Source organism: Diceros bicornis, chromosome 32 (genome assembly GCF_020826845.1).
Source record: "Diceros bicornis minor isolate mBicDic1 chromosome 32, mDicBic1.mat.cur, whole genome shotgun sequence".
NCBI classification, from domain to species: Eukaryota; Metazoa; Chordata; class Mammalia; order Perissodactyla; family Rhinocerotidae; genus Diceros; species Diceros bicornis.
In genome coordinates, this window is record NC_080771.1 from 5917716 (window position 1) to 5945115 (window position 27400).

The following is a 27400-nucleotide window of genomic DNA, read 5'->3' on the forward strand; positions in this document are numbered from 1 at the left end:
CAATGGTAGAAGCTCACCACCACCTAACTTCCTCTCATCCTACACCAACTCATCCTCATGTTTGCTCAAGTCCCTAGCCAGCCCTACCTTCTCTGCCAGATGTTTGAAAACACACGGAGGTCTGCAGTATTGAGCTGAAAAGAAACTGGTTACTGTAAGACCACAGGGGTCCACAAAGTGCTTAATTTTCCATAAAACCCATTTTATGCCTGTGAAGTATGTTCTGACTTTGTCAATGGCTGCCTGTGTGGAAGATGCTGTAAGCAACAGAGTATGCAAGTAGGACAACAGAGATCAACTGTGTGTACACACCTCCAGTGAATGCAAGTACGTTCTCTCCGTTGGTCCCTGGTCCCTTCAGAGGCCTTGGGATGGTTCAGAGCAGTGGTGCTCAAATTGAGATATCAAGACAGTAGCATCACCTGGAAACCTGTTAGAAATGCCCGTTCTTTGGTCCCACTTCAGACCAACTGAATCAGAAACTCTGGGTGTGGGACCCAGCAATCTCGATTTTAACAAGCTGTCCAGGTGATTCTGATGCTCATTAAAAATTGAGAAGCATGGGGGAAGGAGCACAGGACCCGAAACCAGCCTGTTAGGTTAACCCCAGATCCATCACCTCCTAGCCTACGACCTTGAATGAGTTATTTAATCTAGCCATGCCTCTATTTCCTCACCTGTAAATTGTGACATGAATAGTACTTACCTTATACAGTTGTTGAGGATTAAATTTATTAATACATGTAAAGTGCTTAGAATAGTTCCTGGAAATATTCCACAAATATTAGTACTATTCCATGTAAGCTACATATAACCTTTACCTACAGCTAACAATGACATTTCTTTTCTCCAAACAATAAAAACATTTAATAACCGTGTTTCTCATCCAGCGCTTAAAATTAAGGTTCATAGGCCTTGTCTCCCAATGAATTGGAAGCCCGCGTCTGCTTCAGCAGAGGTAGCCAAATGACAGTCCACAGGCCATATATGATCCTTAGACAGTTTCAAATTACTTGCCAACATTTAAAAATTGAAAAATATGACAGAATCAAAATTTCTGGTTCCCTCTGAAAAATCAGGAGCTCAGACAACACTGGCCTACAAGTCTCTAGAGCTACTGTTGGCCAGAGTGCAGCTGCAACCACTGCCTTCAGAGGGGCCTGTGTTCTCCTGTTCATCACAGCCCCCAGCCACTCACACAGGCAGGTAGTTGCAGCTATGTACCATCTTCCTGGTGTCTACGACCCATGGGTTTGTGAGCCCTGTCCTCCTGCAAACTCACAGCTTCTGGTATGTTCTCTGTCAAATCATCCCAGTGTGCCTGAGACTGAGGGGGCTCCCAGGACATGGGTCTTTTATGCTAAAATTGGGAGAATCCTAGGAAACCCAGAATGAGTTAGTCATCCTGTCCGTGGAGACGGCTCCCAAATCTACATCCCAGGTGTCTCTCCCTGATATGCTGGTTCCAATTTCCAACTATCATGGGGAACGTGTCCCTCGCAAATCCCACTTTTGCCTCAAAAACACTTCATTCATTTGTGCATTCCGCAAATACTTCTTGAATGCCTCCTCTATAGCAGGCAGTCTGGGCAATGGCGGAGACAGGCAATCAATAAAATAAATACAGAGTATGTTTTAAGACCAAGTGCTTGGAGAATAATGAAGCAGGGAAGGGGGGGTGGAGAAAGTCAGGGAAAGGGATGAGGATTCAATTTTAGATAGGGTGCTCATAAAAGGCCTCCCTGAGAAAGGGCATTTGAGAAAAGACCTTGAGAAGATCAAGAAGCGAGCCATGAAAATATGTGAAGAAACAGGGTTTGGGCAGAGAGAAGTAAACCAAAGGCTCTGGAGGGAGTGTGCCTGAAGCTTCCAAGTAGTAACAAGGAAGCAGGTATGTGGCGGGAGTTGAGGGAGCCAAGCCTAGGAGATGAGGTCAAGGAGATCATGGCGGCCGCCAAGTTAAGGCTATGCAGGCCTTTATGTGGACTTTGGCTTCTACTGTCAATGACTCAGAGAGCCACTGGAGAGGTCTGAGCAGAGAAGTAATAGTAGTAATAGGACCTAGTTCAATTATTTTTCTAGAATAGTCATCAACATACGGTTTTTATTCTTCGTATCCAAGTCAGTCAGTTCAAGGAAACTAGATTCTACTCCTATAAATCTAACACCCTTCCCACTGAAGACAGGAGCCACATTTAACATCATTGGGTCCTTTGGCAACAAAGATCGACGTAGAATCCAACAGGGAAAAGAAAGACTTACCTCAGTTCATCTACTGGGATTTATGTACTGCAGGCTAATGTGCTATTTCACTGGAATATTTGTGTTTATGAAGACATTCTGATGAACGATACTTTTTTTCCGTTCATGAAATTTTCAACATAAAAGAACCCTCAATTTCTATTTTGAAATCCATTGTGCCATTTTTATTCTGCCTGTATTTTAATATAGCATCAATATTTAACTACTCATTAAATGAAGTGTGACTTTTATAGTGAAAATGTCAGTCTTTGCAGTTCATTAAATTCATTTAAAGTATAGCTGCTTGATTTTTTTTTTTCCTGGAAGAATAAAAGGACTATGAATTGAAGGCATAAACTTTAAATTTAAGCATGTGTTTGCTTCAAAATTAACATTCAGGATCTGTAACATTATTCATAAGATTGAGGGACTGTTCGCATCTTCCTGCATTTTACTTAGTGACTGTCTTCCTTCTAGAGTACAGAGCTGTTTATCACAATTGGATATGACCAGTGGATGTCACTATGGACATTAAGATGTCATAAGCTGGGGCCGGCCCCTTGGCTTAGCGGTTAAGTGGGCGCACTCCGCTACTAGCGGCCCGAGTTTGGATCCTGGGCGCGCATCGACGCACCATTTGTTCGGCCATGCTGAGGCAGCGTCCCACACACAGCAACTAGAAGGATGTGCAACTATGACATGCAACTATCTACTGGGGCTTTGGGGAGAAAAAGAGAAAAAAAGGAGGAGGACTGGCAATAGATGTTAGCTCAGAGCCGGTCTTCCTCAGCAAAAAGAGGAGGATTGGCACGGATGTTAGCTCAGGGCTGATCTTCCTCACACACACACACACACACACACACACACACACACACAAAAGATGTCATAAGCTATTATGAATCTCTGGAATTCTGCATGTAGTATTAAAAAAACATTATATTGAACTATGGCATCAGAAAAAATAAACCCTGGAAGACGTGAAATTTAATAACTCACTGAATCCAACAGAGCCTAAAAGTGGTCTATATGAGTTTTTTTAAAAAAATTCGGGTAAGACATTAGATTGCCTGAAAGAAGAGGATATGTTAAAGAATTCATTTGAGAAATGAATTCAAATGAATTTTTTAGATGTTTGCAATTCTTTCTTCCTAAAATTACTATGATTTACACGTATGGAGCAGTAAATGTAAATGATTTCAAATCACCACGGGTACGTGTACATGATGACAAAGTCTCCTAATGAGATTTCAGAAGACTCTGGCGTTCACTGAACTAGACATAAAGGAATTGGACACTTCCATGCCCTTCCTCTGCCCGCAGAGGGCTAAACGAGACCCAACTCTTGTGACAAGGATGCGGCCACCCCTCTTCCTCCTCCTCTCTCCCATCCACCCCTCACACCAGTGCCAGCCACCTTGCAAAACAGACATCCGAGCACCTTGAGCTTAAAAGTGCCTAAAAGACAAAGCCCAAGCTGAAGCATGACAGCCGAGACTTTTCAAAGTCTGGGCTCAACCCTCCTCTCTGGATCTCCTCTCTGAGAACCCCCATTTTCTGCCTTTTCCTGACTCCACGCCTTGCAGGATGCTGTTTCCTCCCCCTGGCACACCCACCCTGATGTTCTTCTGTTAAGGTAAAATCCCAAAAAAAGTTTCTTCAGCTGGAGTGATAATTATAAAAGAAAATTTCTACTTTGTTCTATTCTGGTTTCAAAAATTGAAACGACAAGATATTTGAGAAAAAAGAGAGGTTTTTGTGGTTGGTTTTTTAAAAATAAAATTGCAGGACCTGACTGCAACTGTATGTGCTGACCCCACGGCACCTAGTCAGATACACTGAATAAACCACTGCAGAATCTTTCTGATGAATGCAAAGATCGATGACTGGGGCGGGGGGGCTATCCATGTATCTGTTATGATGTAATGATCCACCTGAGTAAGTGTGTGGGGTTGTTTTTTCTTTTCCTTTTTCTTTTGTCCTTTTCCCTGAACCCCTCCTACTGGAAAGGAAATAGAAAAAAAAAACTTATCTGGAGTCCAGAGCACCCACCTAAATTACTAAGACCATATAGCACATACAAACAAAATAATAAATCAAATTCTACTGCAGGCATCTGGCCTCTCGCTAAGAAGCAAGCACCCATCTGCCATCAGTAACTTTACCAGCTATACCTGTAGGAGCAAACGCTAATTTCAAATCAGTAGCTACCGTTAAGCATTTATGAATTTATGTCATTGCTTCTTTGCTATCAGAGATGGTAGGGGCATGAACTACAAAGGCAGTAACTGAAGGGAGGCCTCTTCTTATGCCTCTGCTCCTTACCAATCCTGGGAGGTCTGAGTCCCACAGAGAGCAGGTACACAAGTGTGTATGCACACACACACACACACACACACACACACACACACACACACGCCCTTCCAACATTTCCCAATATTTTTATATTTTGCCCACTGCCTCCCTTCCCTGTTATAGGTAATGGCAATAATACTGTAATTCAAACCTAAATCCAAAAGGAAAAGAAACTGAAAGAGTGTACAATACATCTGATTAAAAGATACCCACAATTGAATTATTGTTTCCTATTTTTAAATAGTAAAAATATTGCTCTGCTTATAAAGAACTAAATGTTCATTTGTTTTCATTTAGATCTTCCAGAATTGCAACTACAGGAACTGCCCGTGTTGTCCAAAGTAGCTACTTTTTATGAGAATCTCCCACTGCCTCTAAAACATTCTCCAACATTCCCACTGGCTTAAGTATTCTCATACTCTTCTGCCTGAATTTGTAGTTCCCCAAGTTTAATTACCTCAGAACAATGCAGTCATCAACAATCAACTAAAAGAGTATGGAATTTTTTCTCCCATAAATCTATTCATTGAGATTTACCAAGACTGGAATGTCCAGGGAAAGATTCAATAATCAGGGGAGAAATGAGTTGCAGAAACTCAAAGAGAACAGAATAGCCAAGGCAGGAGATTACGAAGCCAGGAGATGAGGGCTCACTGAATTAAACATTCTTAAGCAGACTTACATACATAATGAATTGGTCAATTCTGTCCAATGTTTCTGAAAGAGATTACCCTTCCAACAAGCCAAATGAGTGTTCAAGGATGGTAGCTCGGATGGATTCTCGAACAAAATAAGTGGTAATCACTTTATCTCTCCCAATCTTTTTTGTGAAGAAGAGCAACTTTTCATTTCCATAAAGCCTTGAAATCACTGGCAGGGGATGGGGGGGTGAGGGAGGGCTGGTTAGAGGATGCTGCGGACAATGAAGTCCCTGAAAAGGGGGATTTCCTGACAATAAAACCCTGATCAGAGCCAGAGAGGGCACATTGTTGTCTGCAGCACACCCCCTTTCCTTTGGGAATTCCAGGCATGGGACCCACACAGGAGGGTCCCAGTGACAACTGCTTTGGGAAGGATCAACCAGGTAGGCTTTGAGATTTACTGCTTGGGAAATGCTGCACCACCACAATACCTGTTCTTGGAATTTGTTCTTTTAAACACATTGCTACAGGTTCGTTAAGACATAGTGTCAGCTGGTCAAAAAGCTTGTAAAGTAATCAGCCTATGAAATCTTTAAGCAAGGGACACTGAATATTAGCATAAAATCTTACAACTAGTTATGTATTGAGATTTTCCTACACACCAGACACAGTGCTGTGTACTGAGGATAGAGACATGGCCACTTTTCTCTGAAAGTCAGAGTTTAGATGACCAAAACTACTTCTTAAACTTGTATGCATGTCATACCCTACACAGTAGCCATTCCGAAAATATTTGAGAAATGAATGAAGAAAAGACTTCTGAGCTTAGGGTTCATGTGACTCAAGATTGAAAGAAAAAATAAGAACTAGCAGATACACTGGGAATGAACGAACACATGAAATAATCAACTTGAGTGTGCCCCCCAAATTAGAAGAAATGGAATGAGAAATCAAAATCCTTCACATCTAGATCCTATCTGTTATTCTAATACAATCATTGCACAGAACCAGTCATTGCTGGTGTTTTAACAATTCATCCCCAATAGCTTTGTGACTGACTTAGTTCAAGCACCTAGAAACATAGTAAGCCCTAATTGAGCCAATTCCCCAGTTCATGGACAACTATTCCTTCTAATGAACACAGACCTTCCCTTCTCAGTCCCCTATATTATACAGCGTTGCAAATTCTAAAGATATTTTTACTAACCCAGAGAGATTCCCAAACAGAAAGACGGAAAAGGAAAAAGGAAGTAAACAGTTGGCAGGTGCCAAGACAGGTGTAGATTCTTTTACCTGGTCCAGGAGCCTCCTCCCCTGGAGACCATCCACTCCTCAGAATGGACGCTGGCCTTCTTAGCTATTCTGAGGAACACACAGTGGTGGAGGCTCCTTTTAGCTCCATCAGGCCCCAGAGAAATAACTGTCCTATATTTAGATAGATGCCCTTTGTAACAAAGAAGTAACTCATCCCAGTCAGCACTTTCTAAATGACAAACCAGAAAGTTTTCCAAAATATTCTTCTAGTTCAGTGGTTCTCAACCGGGGTGATTTTGCTCCCCAGGGAATATTTGGCACTGTCTAGAGACATTTTTGGTTGTCATAACTGGGGGTGCTACTGGCATCCAGTGGGTAGAGACCAGGGATGCTGCTAAACATCCTACAATGCACAGGACAGCCCCCCACAACAAAGAATTATCCAGCCCAATACATCAATAGTGTTGTGGCTGAGAAACTCTGCTCAAGTTACACATTAAGCAAAGAACAGAGAGGCCATCCCTCAATGCTCAAGGCGTAAAGTCCTCCAGACAGTTCTGTTAAAATATCAGGGTATTCTGAGGCGAGATTCTTCTCCCAAAGTCTATGTTCAGCAATCTATCCATGTTAAGAAATTTACTCAATCTTAGATAATAATAATATCTTAGAATAATAACAATGACAATAGCTAACATTAATGAAGCGCTTAGTATAGAGAGAGTTACAGTCAATATTTACAACAACCCTACACTGTAAATACTATTATTATTCTCTACATGGCAAGTTTATTTATTACACACAATAATCCTATGTAGTGGGTGGGTTTATAAGCCCCTAGAATGTAAGTGCTATGGGGCAGGACTTTCTATTTCCTTCACTACTGTCTACCAGCACACAGTAGAGTAGAATCCCTGTTGTAGAGATGAGGACACTTGGAGGCTCAGGAATGTGCTAGAGATCACAGAGCCAATACGTGGTGGAAACTGGTTCAAAGCGGGCCTCTGCCCACACACCCTGCCAGGCTGCCAAATGCTCAGTATTTGGAGTCATCAAAACTCATTAGACCTCTTGGGTCTAACCTTCGATAAACAGAACCAACAACCACCTACGGAGGAATAAATCAGGCTGATTTCCAAAGTTACCAAAATAAAGTTCTTCACTTTTCAGGAAGCTGATTAAACAAAACAATGACCCCAAGACAATGGTCAAGTACATTTGCACTGTCATGAGTCACTTAAAGCAATCTAAGAGGGTGGCTGGTTTTACGAGAGTTGAACTGTTTCTCTGAATTTGAGCAGGGCTCATGGAGCACTAGGCAGGCTTCCCCAAGCCAAGACAGCAGTGCTTTCACAAAGGACCAAGTCCCTGGGTGAGTGCAGAAACTCTTTCCAACCACCAGGGAGCCAACTCATGGATCAGGGGGACCCATGTGTGGACCAGTCAACACTTGACAACTGGTCCAGTGGACCCCCAATGTCAGGTTATCTTAGCACAGTCTTCAGGTAAAACTAAAACCACGTCTTTCTCATTTAAGATAGATGCAGATTATGGTATGATGTGAACTTTCAGGAATTAGTACTTTTTGAATGATAAGCGAGTTCAAACATTAATTTCAAGGCTCAGGGAGTCTGCCAATTTCTCTATTTTCATCATTTCAATCAATTCTATAATTCTAGGGGAGATATCCTACAAACAACAAATTCTAGCAAGTGCTATAAATTAAGAATTATATTCATCCTTAAAAAAAAAAGACCAAAAGGGGAAGGGATAGGTTTGTTTTCCAGTTTTACAATATTGACACAAGTAGACTTCAATTTTTTAAGGGGAAATTTCTCTTGTAGAAAGACATGCGAAGTATTCTTGACACTATACAAACATCTTGATTGTACTTATAAGTACTTTAAGTATTTATTCATAACCTGCTTTTTCTCCACAAAAGAATCAGGGGTGACTTTTAAAAACATATTTGATTCTAAAAAGAGGGGTACTACTTACAAGAATCAAGGCAAAGAAAAAACACAATTAAGAAAATAATAAAGCCAAGATGACCAGCACACAGGAATGAATATCCCACTGTCTTGAACAGTTACTACATGGGTTTCAAGTTGGACTCCACGCTTCTCGACAGCCAATGTCAAGAAAGAAACAAGAATCACAAGATTAATAGTACTCATAAGATAAAACTTACTGATTTTTTTTTTCCAGCTCTTCCTGATAACAGTAACCTAAGAAGATTCTCTGGTAAATCATCATAAAAAAGGACACGATGCTATATAATGGGCTACATTCCAAACAGAACCTGAAAAAAGAACATCCACGAAACTATTATTCACGATTCCCCTCAATGCAAAGTGAACCCTAAGAGTATGCAGTTCAATGAGAGAGACCCAGTGAAGCAACTGTGGAGTGGGGTGCACAACACTGTGTCGTCCTAAGCTTTACAGCCCTCTGTCCGGCAGGAGCTGCGCATGAAATTAGGTCACCTGGATGAACGGAAGCACTGCATCTTTTTCAGGCCATTCTCCATAAATATATTATTTCTCACAACAGAGTTTTTAACATGGACTGAGCAGCCGAGACTTCAAAACCATAATTTCTGATAAGAAACTATAGGACAAAAATACTGTCAACAATTAAGTATGACATGACGGCAAAATTTATCATCAGAAAAAAATTTCCCAGGAAGTTGAATTCTAATATATGGTTATGTTACAATAAGAAATTTCAGTTAGCAATGAGGTGTTGTCTGTTGTCTAAAGTATCTGTTAACTTAGGGTTAAATTGGCCTCATTTTTAAAAATATACCATTCTCTTCTTCCTCTCCACAACTGGATAGAGATGTTTTTTGTTTCCCTCCCTGATGTAAGAATCTTCTAGATCACTCTCACCCACTGTCACTCTTCTCGTTTTCTGTTATCACTGTTCTTACTCTTTTTATTAGTCTATCAGAATTCCTTTAACTGGTTTGGTTTTCCTTCACTTGTTTTCTGCCTTGAACTTTTTACAAGTTTCACCATGATAAGCACGCCAGCTCAAGACATGTGGAGGAAGGGGAATGCTAACTGCAACCCGCCATCTCGCACCCACTTGAGTGCCAGGATTTTCAGTGTCTTACTAGGAAGAGACGCTCAGATGATCAATGGGGTACATATCATAACTACAGTGTTTTCTAGGAACCTAGGATTGAGACAAGCCATAAAAAAGGGAATACCTAGGGGCTGGCCCTGTGGTGCAGTGGTTAAGTTTGGCGCACTCTGCTTCGGTGGCCCGGGTTTGCAGGTTCAGATCCCAGGTGCGGACATACACCACTCGTCAGCCATGCTGTGGCAGCGACCCACATACAAAAATAGAGGAAGATGAGGGGCCAGCCCAGTGGCGTAGCGGTTAGGTGTGCACGCTCCGCTTCGGCGCACGGGGTTCATAGGTTCGGATCCCGGGCACGCACCGACGTACCGTTTGTCAAGCCATGCTATGGCTGCGTCCCACAAAAAGTAGAGGAAGATAGGCACAGATGTTAGCTCAGGGCCACTCTTCCTCAAGCAAAAAGAAGATCAGCGGCAGGTGTTAGCTCAGGGCCAATCTTCCTCACAAAAAAAAAAAGAAAAAAAGGGAATACCTCGTGTATGAATTTACCCCACTGGCAATTAGAAACCTGTTAAGCCAAAGCCAGAATCTGAGAGGACATATGAAAAATTATTAATGCAGACAGAGCAAGGCTATTATGTCACCAAGAAAGTTATTTATTATGAACAACGGGGCTTTGAGAGACAGGGAAAATAGCTATCTCAATTTAATATTTTCAAAACAACTAATATGCCTAGGCAACGTGCAAAAATATTAAGATAGGCAATCCTGCTTTGCAGACTGATCTATAACCCTGGCAATGACCCGGAGCAGAACTCTAATGGTTAAGAAAATTCACCAGTGTTTTTCTAAGGAATTTTGTTTCTGCTTAACGTGGTATCTGTGATACTAGATATGGAGGGTCTTCAATGTTAAGTTGAGGACGTAGCAATTTAGGCTGTAGGCCAGTGCTCTCAATATCTATTATGCACACTGAATTAACTTAAGTGGTATATAAATACATGTTTAAAATTTTAAGTTATGCACTGATTGTATGGGTAATTTTTATATATTGCAAGCGATACAAGGTTGCCTTGTGCAACAATGATATAAATTAAAAAGTGTGTCAATGTAAAAAAATTGAAATAAATAATACCAGAGGTAGGTAGATATGACCAAAATGAATGGAGCAAGTCTGAAAAAGCACTGCTATAGACAAAGACAACCCATTGGAGGTGTTTTTAGAAGGAGAATGATTGCTTAGACTGATATCCTTTTGAGGACTTAACCAGAAGTGCAGCACAGATTGGACTGGAGGTGCGAGAAAAGCAGAGCACAGAGAGTCAGTGAGGAACCTGTGGCTATAGCAGAGCCCTAGGCTAGGAGATCAGCAGTGGAAAGCAAGAAGACAGAGCAAATGAGATCACCAGAAGGGAAAATGAAGATGACGTGAAGACTCATTCCCTAAGGGAATGAAGGAGGCCAAGTACTCAAAATTAATTTTTTGTATCTAGAAATGATGGGGGCACTAAGAGAAATGGTGAAAACTCAAGAAGGGGCTTTGGCGATCAAGGGGATGCAGGTTGCCATACGGCTTATGTTGGATTTGAACTGATGGCAGACAGCAAAGCGGTGATATCCTGTAGAGAGCTGCCATATAGGAGATGAGGGACATAGATCAAGCTAGAGATGAAGATTTGAGGCTTTGGGGTAGATTTCAAAAATGGCCACAATTCTTTTTACCTCCTTGGATTCATGCCCCTTTGTAATATGATTTTGCATCTCCTCCTCTCAAGAAATGGAACCTATTTCCTCTCCCCTTGAATCTGGGCTGGCCTTATGACTTGCTTTGGGCAGTAGAATGTGGCAGAAGGAACAGTGCGACATTTCTGAGCCTGGGCCCAAGGGCTCTTGTGTACTTGTCAGAATGCTGCCCCCATGAGGCTGGCACGCTAGAGGGCAGAGACTACACACAGGAGAAATGTGGGGCCCCAGCTGAAGCCAGCCAACCTCCAGAAGCAAAGCCTCCCAGCCAACCTGCAGTTGAACGCAAACACACAAGGGAACCCAGCCAAGAGGAGACTAACTGCCCCACCAAGAGGAGACTAACTGCCCCACTGAGCCCAGCCTAAATTGCTGACTTGCAGAGTCATGAGCAAAATATATGCTTTTTGCTTTAAGCCACAAAGTTTAATTTGTTACACAGCAATACATAACTGCTACAAACATCAGAGAGGGCACGGCCAAAGGCAGAAAACAAGATCCACATTCAGAGTGAAAAAAAATACGGAGGCAAAAGAGTCAGAAGCCAGGCTTCGGGAGGACATTCCCACTGCCTGGGAAGAGGAGGGAAAGCAGCAGACAGGATGACAGAGCAAAAGCAATCAGCATCGTCCAAACATACACCATTAGGGACATCGGGGAGACAGAGAGAGAGGGGTAGAGACAGGAAATTTCAGGGCATCATCAGAAAAGCATAACCCCAGGCTTAGAGCAGTATCTGGCCTACGGGAGGCACTCCATATTTCTGCATGAATGAATGAAGTCTGATCTGGCAAGGCAGAGCTCACTGGAGAAGAGGGAGAAGACAGTTTTGGTAATGTCACAAGGAATAGCAGTAGACTGCAGGGTGTTAAGGAGGGCCTGGATGGGAAAGACATGGAACCCTAGGTAAAGACTTCTTGTTTGAGGAATTGTTCAGTGACGGTAAAAAGAAAGTCCACAGAGGGGCCAGCCTGGTGGTGTAGTGGTTAAGTTCGCACACTCTGCTTCAGCAGCCCGGGGTTCGCAGGTTTGAATCCCGGGCACAGACCGATGCACCACTCATCAAGCCATGCTGTGGTGGCGTCCCACATACAAAATAGAGGAAGATGGGCACAGGTGTTAGCTCAGGCACAGTCTCTCTCACCAAAAAAAATATAGTATAAATGTGGATGGTCCTTTCTCGAGGACTCAACAACTGCAGGTATGGTCACGAAACTGCAGCATTGGCACCACTGGGAAGATGTCAGCAATGATGACTCTCACGCCCACCCCAGACCTGCTGATCTGCGTTTTATCCAGATCCCTGGCTGACTGATATGCACGGTTCAAGTTTGACCAGCACTGCTCTATGAGGTACAGAGACAAGGGACAAAAGAGAATTTAACTACATCTTGAGAAAGCCATTCTGTTTTGAATTCCCTTCCAGGCCCCCAGATAAAATCAAAGACAAAGTCTCAGTTTGGTGCTAACACATCTTCAACACCTCCCTAACATTTGCAAATCTCTCTTTTCAACAAACACAGAGCAGAGCCTTAGGCAAGCAAGGTTTCCAGTGAGCTTTCAAAAACACTGTTTACTTCCCTTGTGTTTATTTTTAGGATCTTTTCTATGTATGGAAAGTGATAGGATTTTCCATGTGTCGTAGTCTTAATTTCACACCAATTTATTTAAGGGAAAAAAGTGAGTTAAATAAAAATACGATGTGTATTACAATGTGGATGGAATGAGGAGCTAACAAAAGTTGTGACAAGTGAGGTAGCACTCAACACACTGAAGATTGGAAAGCCTAGATTGAAAGACTGGAACATAGTGGAGGTCAGGAGACATGTTGGCACGTTTGAAAGTATAAAGAAACTAAACAGGAAAGATGGGAGCTGTCTGAAGAACCAAGAATAGTCAACAATCACAAAGGGATAAACACTGTTGGGAGGGTTAATCCCAAAGAGTAGACACGGCTCTCCTCTGGGTGTGGAAAAAGAGAGAACTGATGAGGTCTACAGAACTAGACAAGTGAGGAGGACAAATGAGCAATTCAGAGCAGATAATATCAGCGTTCGTCATAAAACGAAAGATCAAAGTTCCCTTCTAAGAACAAGGGCAGGGCTGGTTTGACTGGGACTTGAAAAGAGTGGAGAAGACTTGGACTATCTATTGTGGACAATGTCCAAGAAGATAAACAGATGAATAAAAGGATTATGCAACAAGAGCCCAGGTATACTCAGATGGCATTAATTTTTATTAAGGAAAAGGGACACAGTTTTCAGTTATCCTGAAGTTGAGAAATGAGACTGAAAGCTGACACAAAATACACAGCAAAAGGAAAGGGGACTGAGGAGGCTGGGTGGTGTCCAGGACAGCTGACCTGTCTGCATAGTCAAGGCTGCCTAAAGAGTCAAGAGTTAAAAGGGGCCAGTGGATTAAGTGAGAAGAAATGGCATAAAGGACTACAGGTTTCTGGGGAAGAAGATTTCAGGGGATGTAAGGATGTGAGGAGTGAGAGGTAAACTGGGTTTGATCAAAAAGGAAAAGCATCAACTGAAAACCAATCCAGTTTTAAAAATGTGACTGAAGATTGAGTGCTCCAAACTTTGTTACCACCAACAGTTAGAACTTGAGAAATGGTGGTATAAAAATTCAAGAGGTATTCTGAAAAGAAGAGATATTTGGACCTAAAATACAGGTAATCAATTAAAGTTAGGACATAAGGATTTGGAGTTCCTGCAAAGAAGAACATAAATCATTGGGTATTTTAAGCATGCCCAAAATAAACCTCCAAACCGAAGAAAGGACTTGAAAAGATAGCTTATCACCCTGTCTGTGTCTCTTTCACTAAAAGAAGACCCTCCAAGTAGCAAATAAAAACTGAAATATTGAATGAAGCTTAGCAAAATATAACACTATAGTTTGCACACAAAATCCCAAACTTGGAGATACCCAAGAAGGGTTTCTTGGGCCTCACCCATCGCTCACTCACAGGCACCTGCTAAGCTACTCGGTGTCCCTGTCTACCACTCACCTCGTCTTCCACAGGAACTGTTTCTCTGGGCACGTGGTCAGCCACCACATAGATGACATTTCCTGGGTAACTTGTAGGCATAGGTGTGGCCACGTGTCTCAGTTCTGGCCAATGCGAAACAAACAAGTGTCATGTGGCAGCTTCTGGAAACTTCCCTTTACCCTTCACTACATTTCCTCCTTCCTGCTGGTTGGCCCATGGAGGATGACTGGCACTCTACCCTGAACTATGAGGACAGGGGTCACATGAAAGCTGGAGGTAGCTTGGCCCCCAGATGTCTACAAAGCCCCCAGACCAGCCCTGGACTACTTACCTCTAGACTTCTTTAGGGACAAGAGAGATGAACATCTACCTCATTTCAGCAACTGCTATTCAAGTTATTTTTTTTCTGTTACTTGTAAGTGGACCTTAATGAACACACTCTTTGCCTGCATTGAAGTCCTGCCTCCCCTGACCATTTCTTCACCAGCCTGAACAGCTGGATTAAGGACAGTCCCTTCAATATCTCCTTCACTTGTTCTTTTCAACCCCTGTCCTTCTCTCGTTCCTGCTCGGGCAAGATCCACCACCGACTCATCCTCATCACCCGTTGCTCCATCCTGCCACCCACCAACACACGAAATACTGAGAGAGGACATTTAAAATAAAATTTACACGTAACAGCTTCTAACAGGCATCACTACAACTGTAGGCTCGCTCCCTGAGAACAGGACAACCAACTCTTCACTACTGCATTCCCGTCGCCTAGAAGTGTCTTGCACACAGTAGGGCCAACGTGTTTATTCAAAGATTAAACTGCAACCAGATCTTCTACTAAACAGTATTTTTATTCATCTCTAGTTCACTCCTTATCACATTTCCCTTTATGTGCCAAGCACTGTTCTAGACGCTAGACACACAGGGATCATCAAAGCAGACAGAGTCCCTACCCTTGTGGAGTTTGCATTCTAGCGGAAAGAGATAACACAAGAAATATACGACTGGAGAAAACACAAATTCAAACAGGGACATGTGCTCCGAATAAAATAATGAGGGTAGGGAAATAGTAACTGGAGGGATAGGGGAAAGGATATTTCAGATATTTAGATATTTTTTAATGGTCAGGACACACTTGAAGGTGATATTGGGGCTGCAACCTGAATGCTGAAAAGATCTTTGGAGAGAAGGTTCCAGAAAGAGGGAACAGCAAGTGCAAACAGATGGGATGAACACTGGTGTGTAAAATACACACAGCAAGGGGGGAGGGAAGTAGTGATAAATAAGGTAGAGGGGTCGGCCTGCTGGTACAGTGGTTAAGTGCTCGCGCTCCACAGCAGCGGCCCAGGGTTCGCCAATTTGGATCCCGGGCGTGCACCAAGGCACCACTTGTCAAGCCATGCTGTGGCAGCGTCCCATATAAAGTAGAGGAAGATGGGCACAGATGTTAGCCCAGGGCCAATCTTCTTCAGCAAAAAGAGGAGGATTGGCATCAGATGTGAGCTCAGGGCTAATCTTCCTCACAAAAAAGAAAAGAAAAAAGGTAGACGTAGGAGAGGGTAGATCTTGGGCTTGTCAATCAACGCCCACACCCAATCATATTCTCATTCTCATTCTCATCTCTCTCTCTCTCCCTCCCTCCCTATCTCCTTCCCCCTCTCTCTATCCCTCTCTCTCTCTCCTTCTCCTCTCCTCCACCATCTTTTCCACTGCAATGTATATCTGAATCTTTAGCCATCTTCTTTTTCTGCCCTATTATCTCAAAGAAAGAATGCCCAAGCTTTCATTTCAAGGCTAACTCCCCTTTATCTACAGCCTTCATTCCAACGCCAACTAACCACCCCATCCATCATTCAATCACTCTCTCTTTGTGCCTCTTTAATCTCTCCCTCAAACATTCTCAGGTACTATCTTGAAAATATCTTCTCATTAGCCTCCCCATTCAAACTGCCATCCTCTACGTACACGCACACACACCCCCACAAACTTGAACACACACATACATGTATGTAAACACACACACACACAAATGTACCTCCACACACATACATACACACATACTTTACTAGGACCTACTAAATAAAACCTCAGATCTTCCACCAGGCATTCTAGTGCCTCCACAATTTGGTCACAACCAACCACATCTCCCACCAGAGGAAACTTCTACAGAGACGCAAACTCATCTCCATAGACTGTCCCATAGGACCATCCTGCACAGGCCTCTAACGGGACCTTTGCTGGGGTGTCATGCAGAAAGCCCCTCCTGGAGTTCCCTCTCCCTCGCTCTCCTGGAATCCTCTGCCCTGTTCTCTCTTCTCCTCTAAAATCCCACTTCTCCTCCTTGTCCACTCCAAGCCTGACCGCCTCCCTGAGCTTTTTATCTGGCCACACCACCCTCAGGGACCTTCTCCCTCATTCAGTCTGCTCCTTGAGCACTTTCACCTACACCACTCATTGGCTTCAGCCTAGAACATCTCCCTTACGTAAACAAATTGACACACACACACACACACACACACACGTATATCGTGAACACTCACAAATACACACCTGCTCCCCTACCAATCTAGAGGTTTCTTGAAGGCAGAGCACCTCTAATCTCAGCCCTTAACAAGAAGCATTCCTAATAAGTACTTAACAAATATTAATTATGATATTTGCATTAAATAAGCACAAGTTATTTCTATTTTCCACAAATAAGAAGCATGGACAACTCAAATCCTCAGAAACCTTCAAACTCGGCAAGCTTCACTTCATTTAGCATTTCAAATGGACTTTTTTTCCTACCCCACACCCACCTTCCTTCATTGTGATGTCAGCATTTTGCTCTTCCTCTGAGGAACCATTGCTCCTGACTCTTAGCCTAGGTGGTTTCCATGGAGATGACAGTACCTGCCCCTGCTCCTAAGATGGGTATGTGACTTCGGGCCATGGCATGCGACCCAAGTCTGTCCAATGAGATTTGATCTAGAGAAGATACTGAAACAAGTGAGAAAGAGACTCTCTCCCTCTTGGAGAGGCTGAGCTGTGGGTGTGACGTGGAGCATCTGCTGGACATCTTCCCAACCTGAGTATAACCTGACTGACAAAGAAGCCAAATAAATGAAAGGAGAGCTAACAGAAAGTCTTTATAACATCCCTTGAACCTCTGGATCCAGCTATGCCTGAAACCTAACTTACAATCCCTTTTCTATTTAATTCAGTTTGAGGACTTCTTCCCACTAGTAAAAAAAATTTTCACTAATATAACAGTTTTAACCACTTCTCCATTAAACATTTTTGTTAGAATTTTTTAAGTAAGCCAAATAATAAGAGTTGAGTTTCTCATTAAAGACATACATGTAAAGGAGTAACAAAACAGATCTATTAGTATGCTTTTTAAATGCTCAATATTTCTAGACTTCACTCATCCTTTTTTTCAAGAAAATCAACTTCCAACCAATGACACATATTTCATAAGTTTTCTACTCAGGTCAGCTTTTGGAACTTCTACTTCCTGTACCTAGAAGATTTTTAAAAGAAAGTGTAAAACTTTTATTACTCTACAGTACATAAAAATCCCTTGCTCATTACAAATTAGCTGCAGAAATTGCTGGAAAACCTCACAATATGGTATAGTTACTTACACTACATCAATTTAAAATATTAGAAAACTGACTCCCATCACTATTTCATGTAATTCTTCTATGTAAACAATTTAGTCAACGTAGAAAAGGCCACAAAACTTGGAACATTTGGTATAGAAAGACCCAGCTTAAAATCTATGTCCTCCAGAAGAATGAATCAACATCACTCAAATACGTATTTAGAGTGAAATCCAAAGTCTTCTTGATGTTGGCCAATTTGTCTAACTTTTGAATTATCAAGACATGCAAATTATTCTTTTATAAACAAAGTAAAATTAAATTCAGATTAAAGACAGAATGCTAGTCCTACAAGAAGAGCCATTTTCCAATGGCTGATGTGTTTCACACAAGCATGGAACATATTTAAGAGAACATGGCCTCCCTGAGGAAGGGATTAAGGATACAAACCTAGGAAACAAAGAAAATAAAATGATCTACTACAAAGGGAGAAGATAAAACTTGTCAGAAGCTCATGCAGACCTTGAATAAAAGCCTCTATTCCTTATATTTTAAACAGGGTTTTTTTCTTAAAGAGCTGAATCCACCTTCAAAATACATTGAATTTATAAGCATGCTGAGCAAAAAATCCTGTCCTTCCATATTTAACCACACTCAAAACAGATTCTCCAAGATACTTGTGACATCATTAACATGTCACAAAACCCAATTTGAAATTGCCCCTCTTATATAAAGAAAGAAACATGAAGTGTTTTAATTCATAAATGGTTGATATGGTTTGAAATTATGTTATTGCAAATTTTGCATCATTCCCACTTAATAACAATTATACATTTCTTTCCAAATAACTATTAAGATAGGATATATCATCATGCAGACACACACACATGTACACACATGTACACACTCCTTTTTTATACTATTGTTGTAACGGTACAGTAGATTTCCAAATTTTCTCGGTTCCACTCATTACCTCCTAAATTATTGCCTCATTAACTGAGAAGCTGAACTAGCAAACACCAACCAACCATCAAGACTGAGAACGTGTCCTTGCAACTCCTGTCTCCTCACTCTTGGGGGAGTCACGTCCATTTTCATCACTGTACCTTACACAGGAAGACTGCCTTTGGTTCTTCAGCCCTGAGCACTCTCTCGAGTTTCAGTGCACTGGTGCAGGTGCCAACTTGATATCTCCCTGGGAATACGCCACCAAAATATCCAAAATCAGCTTTATCTTTCCTTCAATACCGGCTTCTCCTCTGACCTATCTGCTTCTGTTCAAGGTCCTACCGTTCGTCCAGGCCCCAAGTTCAAACACCCTAAGTTATCTCTGGCTCCTCTTTCTCCCTTCCTAAGGTACAGAGATGCTCTGTTCAGTGCCCTCCTCTCCTTCACAGACTGGAAGTTCAAATCCTTCACACCTCCTTCCTTCTCTCACCTTTATCTCGACTGGGTAGTGGCATCCTCCCTGGTCCCCCCATCTCTTGTCAGGCCCTATGCTAATCTAATCAAAAGTCAGCTCCATCTTCACAAAGTACAACTCCAATCACACCACTGGCCCACTCAAAATTCTTCAAATGTGCTCAGTAGTAATCATGGTTGTCTTTCCAACAGCCTACTTCCTTGCTACCAGAGTGTAACATCAATTATGCTCACGTGACAGGGTGTCCAGCCCCAGGGGATGACATGGGATTAGCCTAAACTGATCATAGCAATCTCCTTCTTCTTTATCAATGACTGGCCTAGGGTGGGCATGTGATCCATCTCTAATCAATAAGATAAAAGAGTCTCATGGAGCTGTTTCCAAGAAAGTTATTCCTTCTTAATAAGAGATGTACAGAAGGAGATGGTGCTCCTTGCTATCACTCCCACCCCCACCACTACCTTGCTTCCCATTTTGCATGCTTTCATGTGAAGACGTGATGCCTAGAGCTACAGCAACCAACTTGTGACCATGAGGAGACTGCTAAAACTCCAAGGAGAGCAGAATAAAAAGGAAAGAGGATCCTTAAAGACATGATTGAACCATCCAAAAATGCCTGAGACTGCCTACCTAAAGATTTCTTTGTAAGTAAACAAACGCCCTTCTGGTTTATGCCACTGTTTGTTGAGTGTTCTGTTACCTGCAGCCCAAAGCATTCTAACTGATAAACATACAAAGAACAAACTCGACCTAACCACTGAAGGTCCTCTGCGCCATGCTACTCACAGCACAACATCAGCATCACCTGGAAGTCCCACTCAAGACCTAATCAGAATCTCTAGGGGTAAGGTCCAACAGTCTGTGTTATAAAAAGCTCTCCAGGTGATTCTTGTGCACACTGAAGTTTGAAACACATCGCTCTATGATATGATCACAAACTACTTTTTTCCATTTCCATTCTATATGTAGTATGGTATGATACTAGATGCCATAAGGAACACTGGGTCTGTATTTCTCCAATGACAGTGACCTCATTTCACTAGGTTTGAGCATCATTTGTCACTCAATTTCATCTCTTCTTAACCAAAATTTTCAAACTCAAAGCCTCCCAGGACCTGCGAGGAACACAGAGGGCTAAGGATGAGAAACAGGGAGCAGAGAGGACCATGATAACCTGTGGAGTTCATGGCCATCTGAAGGGCAATGAGCAGATGTTGCCATGTGAGAGTACAGGTCCAGTACTGCCAAATTTATCATTATGTCTACAGAAAAGCTGGAAACCCTGATTTATATGCAAAGATTTTTAGATACAGACAACTAATCGAATTTTTTTAAATACTGATGCAAATTAAACAAAACAAGTCCTGAAGTGGATTCAGCATCCCCCTGACAGCTTGTGACCTGAAACAGATAGTTCTTGAAATATCTACGCATACTTTGAATGTTGTTGCCACATAGTCACTGACTTCATCTAAAACGACTACAATTAATTTTCTTTGGTTAACTGTATGTTAGTCTCTACCGAACACAGCGTTTTTCATCAACATCCCACTGTTTGGGGTGGCAAAATGGGGAGTTTATGGACCTCTAGTTAATGTCACCAGGATGATTTTATCCACTAATCACTATAGACTGGACACCTAGAACTACAAGCTTCTCAAGGGCCTACAAAAATGTTTAAAATGTGAGAAAAAAATTAATTGGCTATAAAACACAAACTACAAATTAAAACTAATAGATGCTTAACTAAATGCCAACAAAATGCAAATATTAGTCAACTAATCAATATCAGATTGATAATCAACTCAGATATGGTGTCATATCATATTACATTAAATGCAGGATATAGATACATTTTAATGTCTGGTGGAGGGGAGCCCAGACCAATGGTGCTTAGGACCTGCCAAGGTCCTAAAAAGGCCTTGAGTGTCAACCTGGAACCAATAATTCTGCCCTAAGTCTTGTCTTCTTTCCAGCAATCACAAACTTCTTTGTCCAGTTTTACTGCCCCTTGAGGTTGCTCACTCCAAAGCAGGATCCTCAGCCTAAAAGAGTTTTTAACCATAGCTGCACATTGGAATCACCAGGGGAGCTTTTAAAAACATTGCTGCCTGAAGTCATCCCCAAAGGTTCTTATTGAACTGGTCTGGGTTAAGGCTCATCTTTTACAAGCCGTCTCCCACCCAACCACAGCTAACGGCTAATGTATAGCCAGGACCGAGAACCCACTGTTCTAGAAGCATTCTGAAAAACATTCTCTGAGACAGTAATCTTTCCAGTTATTCCATCTTGTTAACTAGATTTTCTTTCTACTGCCGAGGCTTGGAACAAAGCAAGATCATGGTACCATCAAGTGGTCTGATTATCTAGAATAAAGGTTAGCAAACTTTCTGTAAAGGGGCAAATTGTAAATGGTTAGGCTTTGCAACTACTCAACTCTGCCACTGTAGGATGAAAACAGCCACAGACAATGCGGAAACAAATGAGGGGGGCCATGTTCCAATAAAACTTTATTTATGGGCACAAATGTGAATTTCACGTAACTTTCACAGTCATGAAATATTATTATTCTTTTGATTTCTTTCAGCCATTTAAAAATATAGAAACCATTCTTAACTCACAGACCATACAAGAACAGGCAGCGAGCCAGATGTGACCTGTGGGCTGCAGTTTGCCAACCTCTCATCTAGAACTATTCCACTGACTTGAGACCATAAAATTAGTGAATGATAGAATCCAAATTAGCAGATTAGAACTACATTGAAAGTGGTTAGATTCTACTTCCTCCACTCACTCAACTAACAAACCATACAGTTGGACATGAGAGTGGAACAGTCCACATAATTGAACATAAACCATAAATGACTTATTAAAAATGATTTTTGAATCCTCATGTGCATGAGTTTGTCTAAGACAAAAGTTGCAAAGAAGCAGTATATAAGCATGTTTTGAGGGTCCCACATAATGATTTCAATTAACTAATTTGCTGCCAATATTTAAAATTTAGAATATTTCACATCAAAACCCAATTTATCATTCTCTTAAAAAAATAATCGCAAAATGTGGAGATGCTGGACCCTAATGTTGTCCTGGCAACAATCTACTAATGCTGAACTAATGCTCCCTTTAAATGGGGCGTATTCTCCACTCGACCACAAACTCTATCTTCATGTAGGTTAACTGGCTGTCCCTATAGACATTTTGAGAATATGATCTCTGGTCTAAGGTCCAACACCCCCATACTCCAGACCCTACAAATGAAACTACTAGTTCTCAAGCTAATGCAAGGTATCAATTTAAGAAGAGTTTCAATCAAAGCCCCCTCTCAATATGTTCTCAATTTGAACCAGGGTCTCCAATAAGATAGACAAGTGACAAATTACCCTCCAGGTCCCCTTACTCTTCAAGCTAGCCAATGTCGAGGCCCAATGAGGTGGTGTGAAAGCAGTCACATCAGAACATCTTAATTAAGCAGAGTGATCAATAACACATATTATAATTAGAAAGCAAGATTTGGAACTGATGAAGTAAAAACAGCATATGACTATTCTACATGGGAAAAGAAGTCAATAGCCATATTTTCAAAGTGGGGGAAAGACCCCCTAAGAATATGCAGAAAAAGCTAGTAACTAGAGTGTAGTCCAAGTTCATTATTAACCCACTGTGTGTGATTTCATTTCGCTTACACCGATGTGAAATACAATAGTTTAATTTGGGGTGGGAAGACTTCCAACCACTACAAGCCAATTGATATGTCGCATATTATCTTCTTAACCAGTGAAAAGACAAATTGAACCCAGGGAAAGAAAAATTCAAGGTATACAGACAATGGGTCACTAATTCACTTTAATAACATAAGGCTTTTTTTTTTTTTAATATAGGTGTTAGTTTAATTTTTTAGTCACATCAGAAAAAGAAATGTTCAAACAGTAGATTTTCCACTTGAAATTAAAATGGAAATTAGCCCTTAGAAAATAGAGATGACTTTAAGTTTATACATCAGTGGCTGGTTCATGAATTATTAACTGATTTTAATGATCCTGGCTATATTTTATTTGAAGTTATTCTCCTACTTGCAACGACTTTTGAACCCTCAAAACTCTTTCATCCATTCTCCATAGACAGAGTACACTTTCATGAGCGCTGACATTTAAAAAGGATCCATATACTCACAGAATGTAAAGATAATACACATGCATATAATTTATACAAAGGACCCTGGTCATTTGTTAAAGAGAGAAATGAATGAAACCCTATTATCCACGGTTTGTAAATAAATTTAAAGATGAGCGCTAACTTTTCACTTGTGAAGCCTGAAGTGGAAGGTTCTATATTTCTTCTAAAGTTTCCCAGATGGTCATTAAAACAAGAAAGGGCAGAAACATACTTTCTTTGAAATCCATCATTTCTCATCCAGAAAGATAATACATATAATCAAAAGTTAAGTCTTCAGAGATTAATAATTACAGGTGTTTTCAAATAAAATAAATGCATGTCTTTGTATGCAAGTTTTTACATTTTCAATATAAAACTGCACTGAATAGCACTACTTCACACACACAAGTTAGCTGTGAAACAAAATGCTATAAACCTTTAATTAGCACTTGCTGTTTTATACCCGTAAAGTTAATACTTCCTCTTCTACTACATTCTCCCTATAAAGAAAAATTACGGGGAATAAAATTGGGTGTTTCACTTCTGAAATTAAGAGTAGGAAAATACAGTATTTTGGCTCAATTTAAAGATTATTATATTTTTATCTGCAAGGAATTAAGGATGCAAACATTCCTTAAAATAAGTACAATTTGATTTCTATCAATATTAAGTGCTGTGTCTAACTTTCATAAGTTGGGTACACACAGCCCTTATGACGACCAAATTGCTGACTTACTAAGAAACCAAGTTATTTCAGGCAAATAGCCGCATTAAGGAAATATGACAGTAATACTGCATCCTCCCTCCTGGAGTTGAACAAGCGCCTCAATAAATAATGTCTGTTTTCAAGCTTTCTATACCCTCCCTGAAATAAATGTTCTGAGTTTAAATTGACTCAAAATAGCCTTTCTCAAAAAATAAAAAGAGACACATACAAAACACCCACAATTTCCTCTGGTCCCTTGAAGTACCCTTGGGATTTTAGTGAACAGAGAGATTTGCCACGCATTGCAGTGACTGGATTAGCACAAAAGGTTTCTATTTTGGTGTCATTCGAGTGTTGCTGATCTTAACTCAGAGAAAGAAGTAGTTACATTAGGCAAGGTAATGGCTTCCAAAAATAAGAGCATGCCCAGTTATACAAGGCTTGCATACACAGGCTAAGTTGTAAGGAGATAAATAATACCCCACTGGAACAATTAGATGAACTCTCAGAAACACTACATACTTAATTAGGCTAAGTCCCTCACTGAGCATACATGGGGGACTTTTTAAAGCATTTAATAACCTAAATAAATCCAAAATCAGAGGACAGAAACTAACCCCTAACTCCGGCTACAAGGATAGGCCTTTTCTGGCTTCTCTTTCAACACTTAACGTATCACTCTTGGAATTTTGAGAGCATGGACGCCGCCCACCACCCAAGAGTTAAAACACACTGAATAATGTCCCTTCGTTCTACACTTGTTGGGAGGCCCCTCCGTGCCAGGCGCGGGGCTGGGCGATGCTGACACCAGTGAGAAAGAGAAACCCTAATGGTCTTTCACAAACTCCAGCACTGGAGTTGGGAACCGAGTATCAACAAACAGGAACGCAAGCTTCCATCACGCACGGGGCACAGCAAACTGTTCCTCACTACAGATACAATTCCTCCTCTTCCTGTTATCTATTCATTAGTTTTGTATAGAACCTTTCTTTCAGCAGGCTCCCTAGTTCCTCCTCTGTTATCCAAGCAATCATAAACAAACTACGATTTGAAAGAAAAAGGGGGGGCGGCAGCAGGGGGAAGGAGAAAGAAAAACCACATTCAAAAGGCACGTCCAGAGCACAGCGCTTTCTCTGCATCTCGCCCTCGGGGTGATGTTTCCTCCAAAGCCCGGCCCCGGGGGCTTCGGAAAGGATGGAGCACGCGAGCCCGCGCCGCCCCGGCCCAGGGGCTGCGGCTCCGGCACCGGCACCGGCACCGACTCGCAGCTCGGAACTGCGCCAGCCGCCCTTCGGAGATCCACCTTCGGCCACCTGAAACGCTCGGTCCTCAAAGTTGGCGCAGGGGAAGGTGGAGGAGGTGGGGTGACCCAGGGCGTGGTGTGGAGGTCTCCAATTCTGATCTCCCCGAAATGCAAAACTTACCCCACCCCCAAAAATGAAAAGATGAGAAGCCACTTGCGCTAACCAGGGAGGGGCGGGCACCTCCGTTCTGTGGTCCAAAGCGCCCTGGCGAGAGGGCAGCAAAGGCCACCTGCGGGGCTCCCACCACTTCGCCCCCCGCCCCCCATCCAGGGCACGCTCAAAAGTTTGTTCCTTTCCTTCCCTAAGCGGCCCCGGGACCAGCTCTCGAGTGCGTGGGGGATGTAAGATGGACTGGGAGGGGGGCGGCGAGGTCATCGGACCACGAGCTCAGGGACTCCGGCGTCGCCCCCTCCCCAAACTCAAAGGACTGCGACCGTGTTTACTAACAACAAAGAATCACACGCAAGTCCCCCCTTTCAGTCTCGGGCTGCTCTTCGCTTCTTTGGGGCAGCAAAGGAGAGTGTGCGGGGTTGCGGCGAGGGGGCGGGAGGAGATGGGGGAGGAGAGGTGGAGGGGCAGAGGGGAGCGCCGGCAGATGGACAAAAAGGGGGGGAGGTGGGAAGGGGGCAGAAAGAGTGGAGGGAGAGAGTTGGACAGAGACGAAGGCGCAAAGGGAAAGGAGTGGAGAGGGGCGGAAAGACGGAAAAGAAAAGTGCAGCAGGCGGTGAGCAGGGCGCGGGGCGCGCCCGGGATGGGGAGGTGGCCCGCGCCCCGCCGCCCCCCGGCCCCGGCCCGGCCCGGTCACCTTGCTGTAGCCGTAGTACCCCAGGCACTGCGCGAAGTCCAGGCCGGCGGGGTCCCCGGCCGCCGCGGGGTAGAACCTCACATCCATGCCGGAGCCGGGCCCGGGGCCGGGGGCCGAGACTGGGGCTCGCCGGGGCCGGTGCCCGCCTCCTCGAAGCCGCTAGATCCACCGTCGGGGGCGCCCGGCCGGGGTTGCCCGGGGGCGGCGCGCGGGAGTCGGGGCCGGAGGGGCGCCGCGGCCGGAGCCGGAGGAGCCCGCGAGCCGCGGCCGCCGCACACAAAGGCGCGGCCACGCGAGCCGCGGGAGAGCGGGAGGCGGCCCGGGGGACGCGCCCCGCCGGGGCACCGAGGCAGCGCTGCGCGCGGGCCGGGCGCCCGGGGCGCGGGGCGCGGCGCGGGGGCCGGGGCGGCGCGGCGAGTTCAGGTGCGCGGGGCGAGGCTGGGACGGCGGCGGCGGCGGCGGCGGCGGCGGCTGGCCCCGCTCCTCCTCCTCCTCCCCGGGCGGACTGAGGAGAGGAGCCGCGGAGACAAGGGGCCCGGCCCCTCCCCTCTCTCCCCCTCCTGCCTTCGCCGCCGGTCCCCTCCCCGCGCCGCCGCCGCCGCTCGGCCCCTCCCACCGCGGGCAGCTGGCGCGCCGCCCGCCCCGCCGGTGCGCTCCTCGGCCCGGACCGCCTCCGGGCGCGCCGACCCCGCCCCGCCCCGGCCCCTGCCCCGCGCCGCCCCTCGCCGCTCGCCCGCGCCCCGCGCAGCCCTCGCCTTCCCCGTCGCCCGCGCCTCGGCCTCCCCCTCGCCGGGGCCCCTCTTCTTCCCACCTCGCCCCCCTTCCCGCTCCGGTCCTCTTTGTCCCCGCTGCCTCGGAGCGCTCCTCGCTCCCTTCCTTGTCTCGGCCGCTTCGGCCGGCCCCGCGCCCCGTGTGGCCCTCCCGCCCGTTTCCGACCGCCGCTTCCCTCGGCCCCAGCTTCTGCCACCGCATCCCCACGCCGGCCGCTCCCTTCCCATGCCTCTGTCCATCGGTTTCCTCCCCTCGCCCCCATGCCTCGCTCGTGGGTGCCGGTGCCCCGTCCCTCTACCCTACTTCGCCTTCCCCCACCAGTGTCCCCTGCTTGGAGGCACCTAA

The 27400-nt window shown here is 43.8% G+C and overlaps 1 protein-coding gene across 2 annotated transcripts in view; it reads right to left on the reverse strand.

Moving 5' to 3' along the window:
- TOX3 (TOX high mobility group box family member 3) overlaps positions 1-26764 on the reverse strand; it is a 104555-nt gene extending 77791 nt beyond the window's left edge. For both annotated transcript variants that reach the window (XM_058527798.1, XM_058527797.1), the window contains exon 1: positions 26285-26764. In XM_058527798.1, the coding sequence (XP_058383781.1) occupies positions 26285-26371 (87 nt within the window). In that variant the 5' untranslated portion in view covers positions 26372-26764. The remainder of the gene's footprint in view (positions 1-26284) is intronic.
- Between the last annotated feature and the right edge of the window lie 636 nt (positions 26765-27400).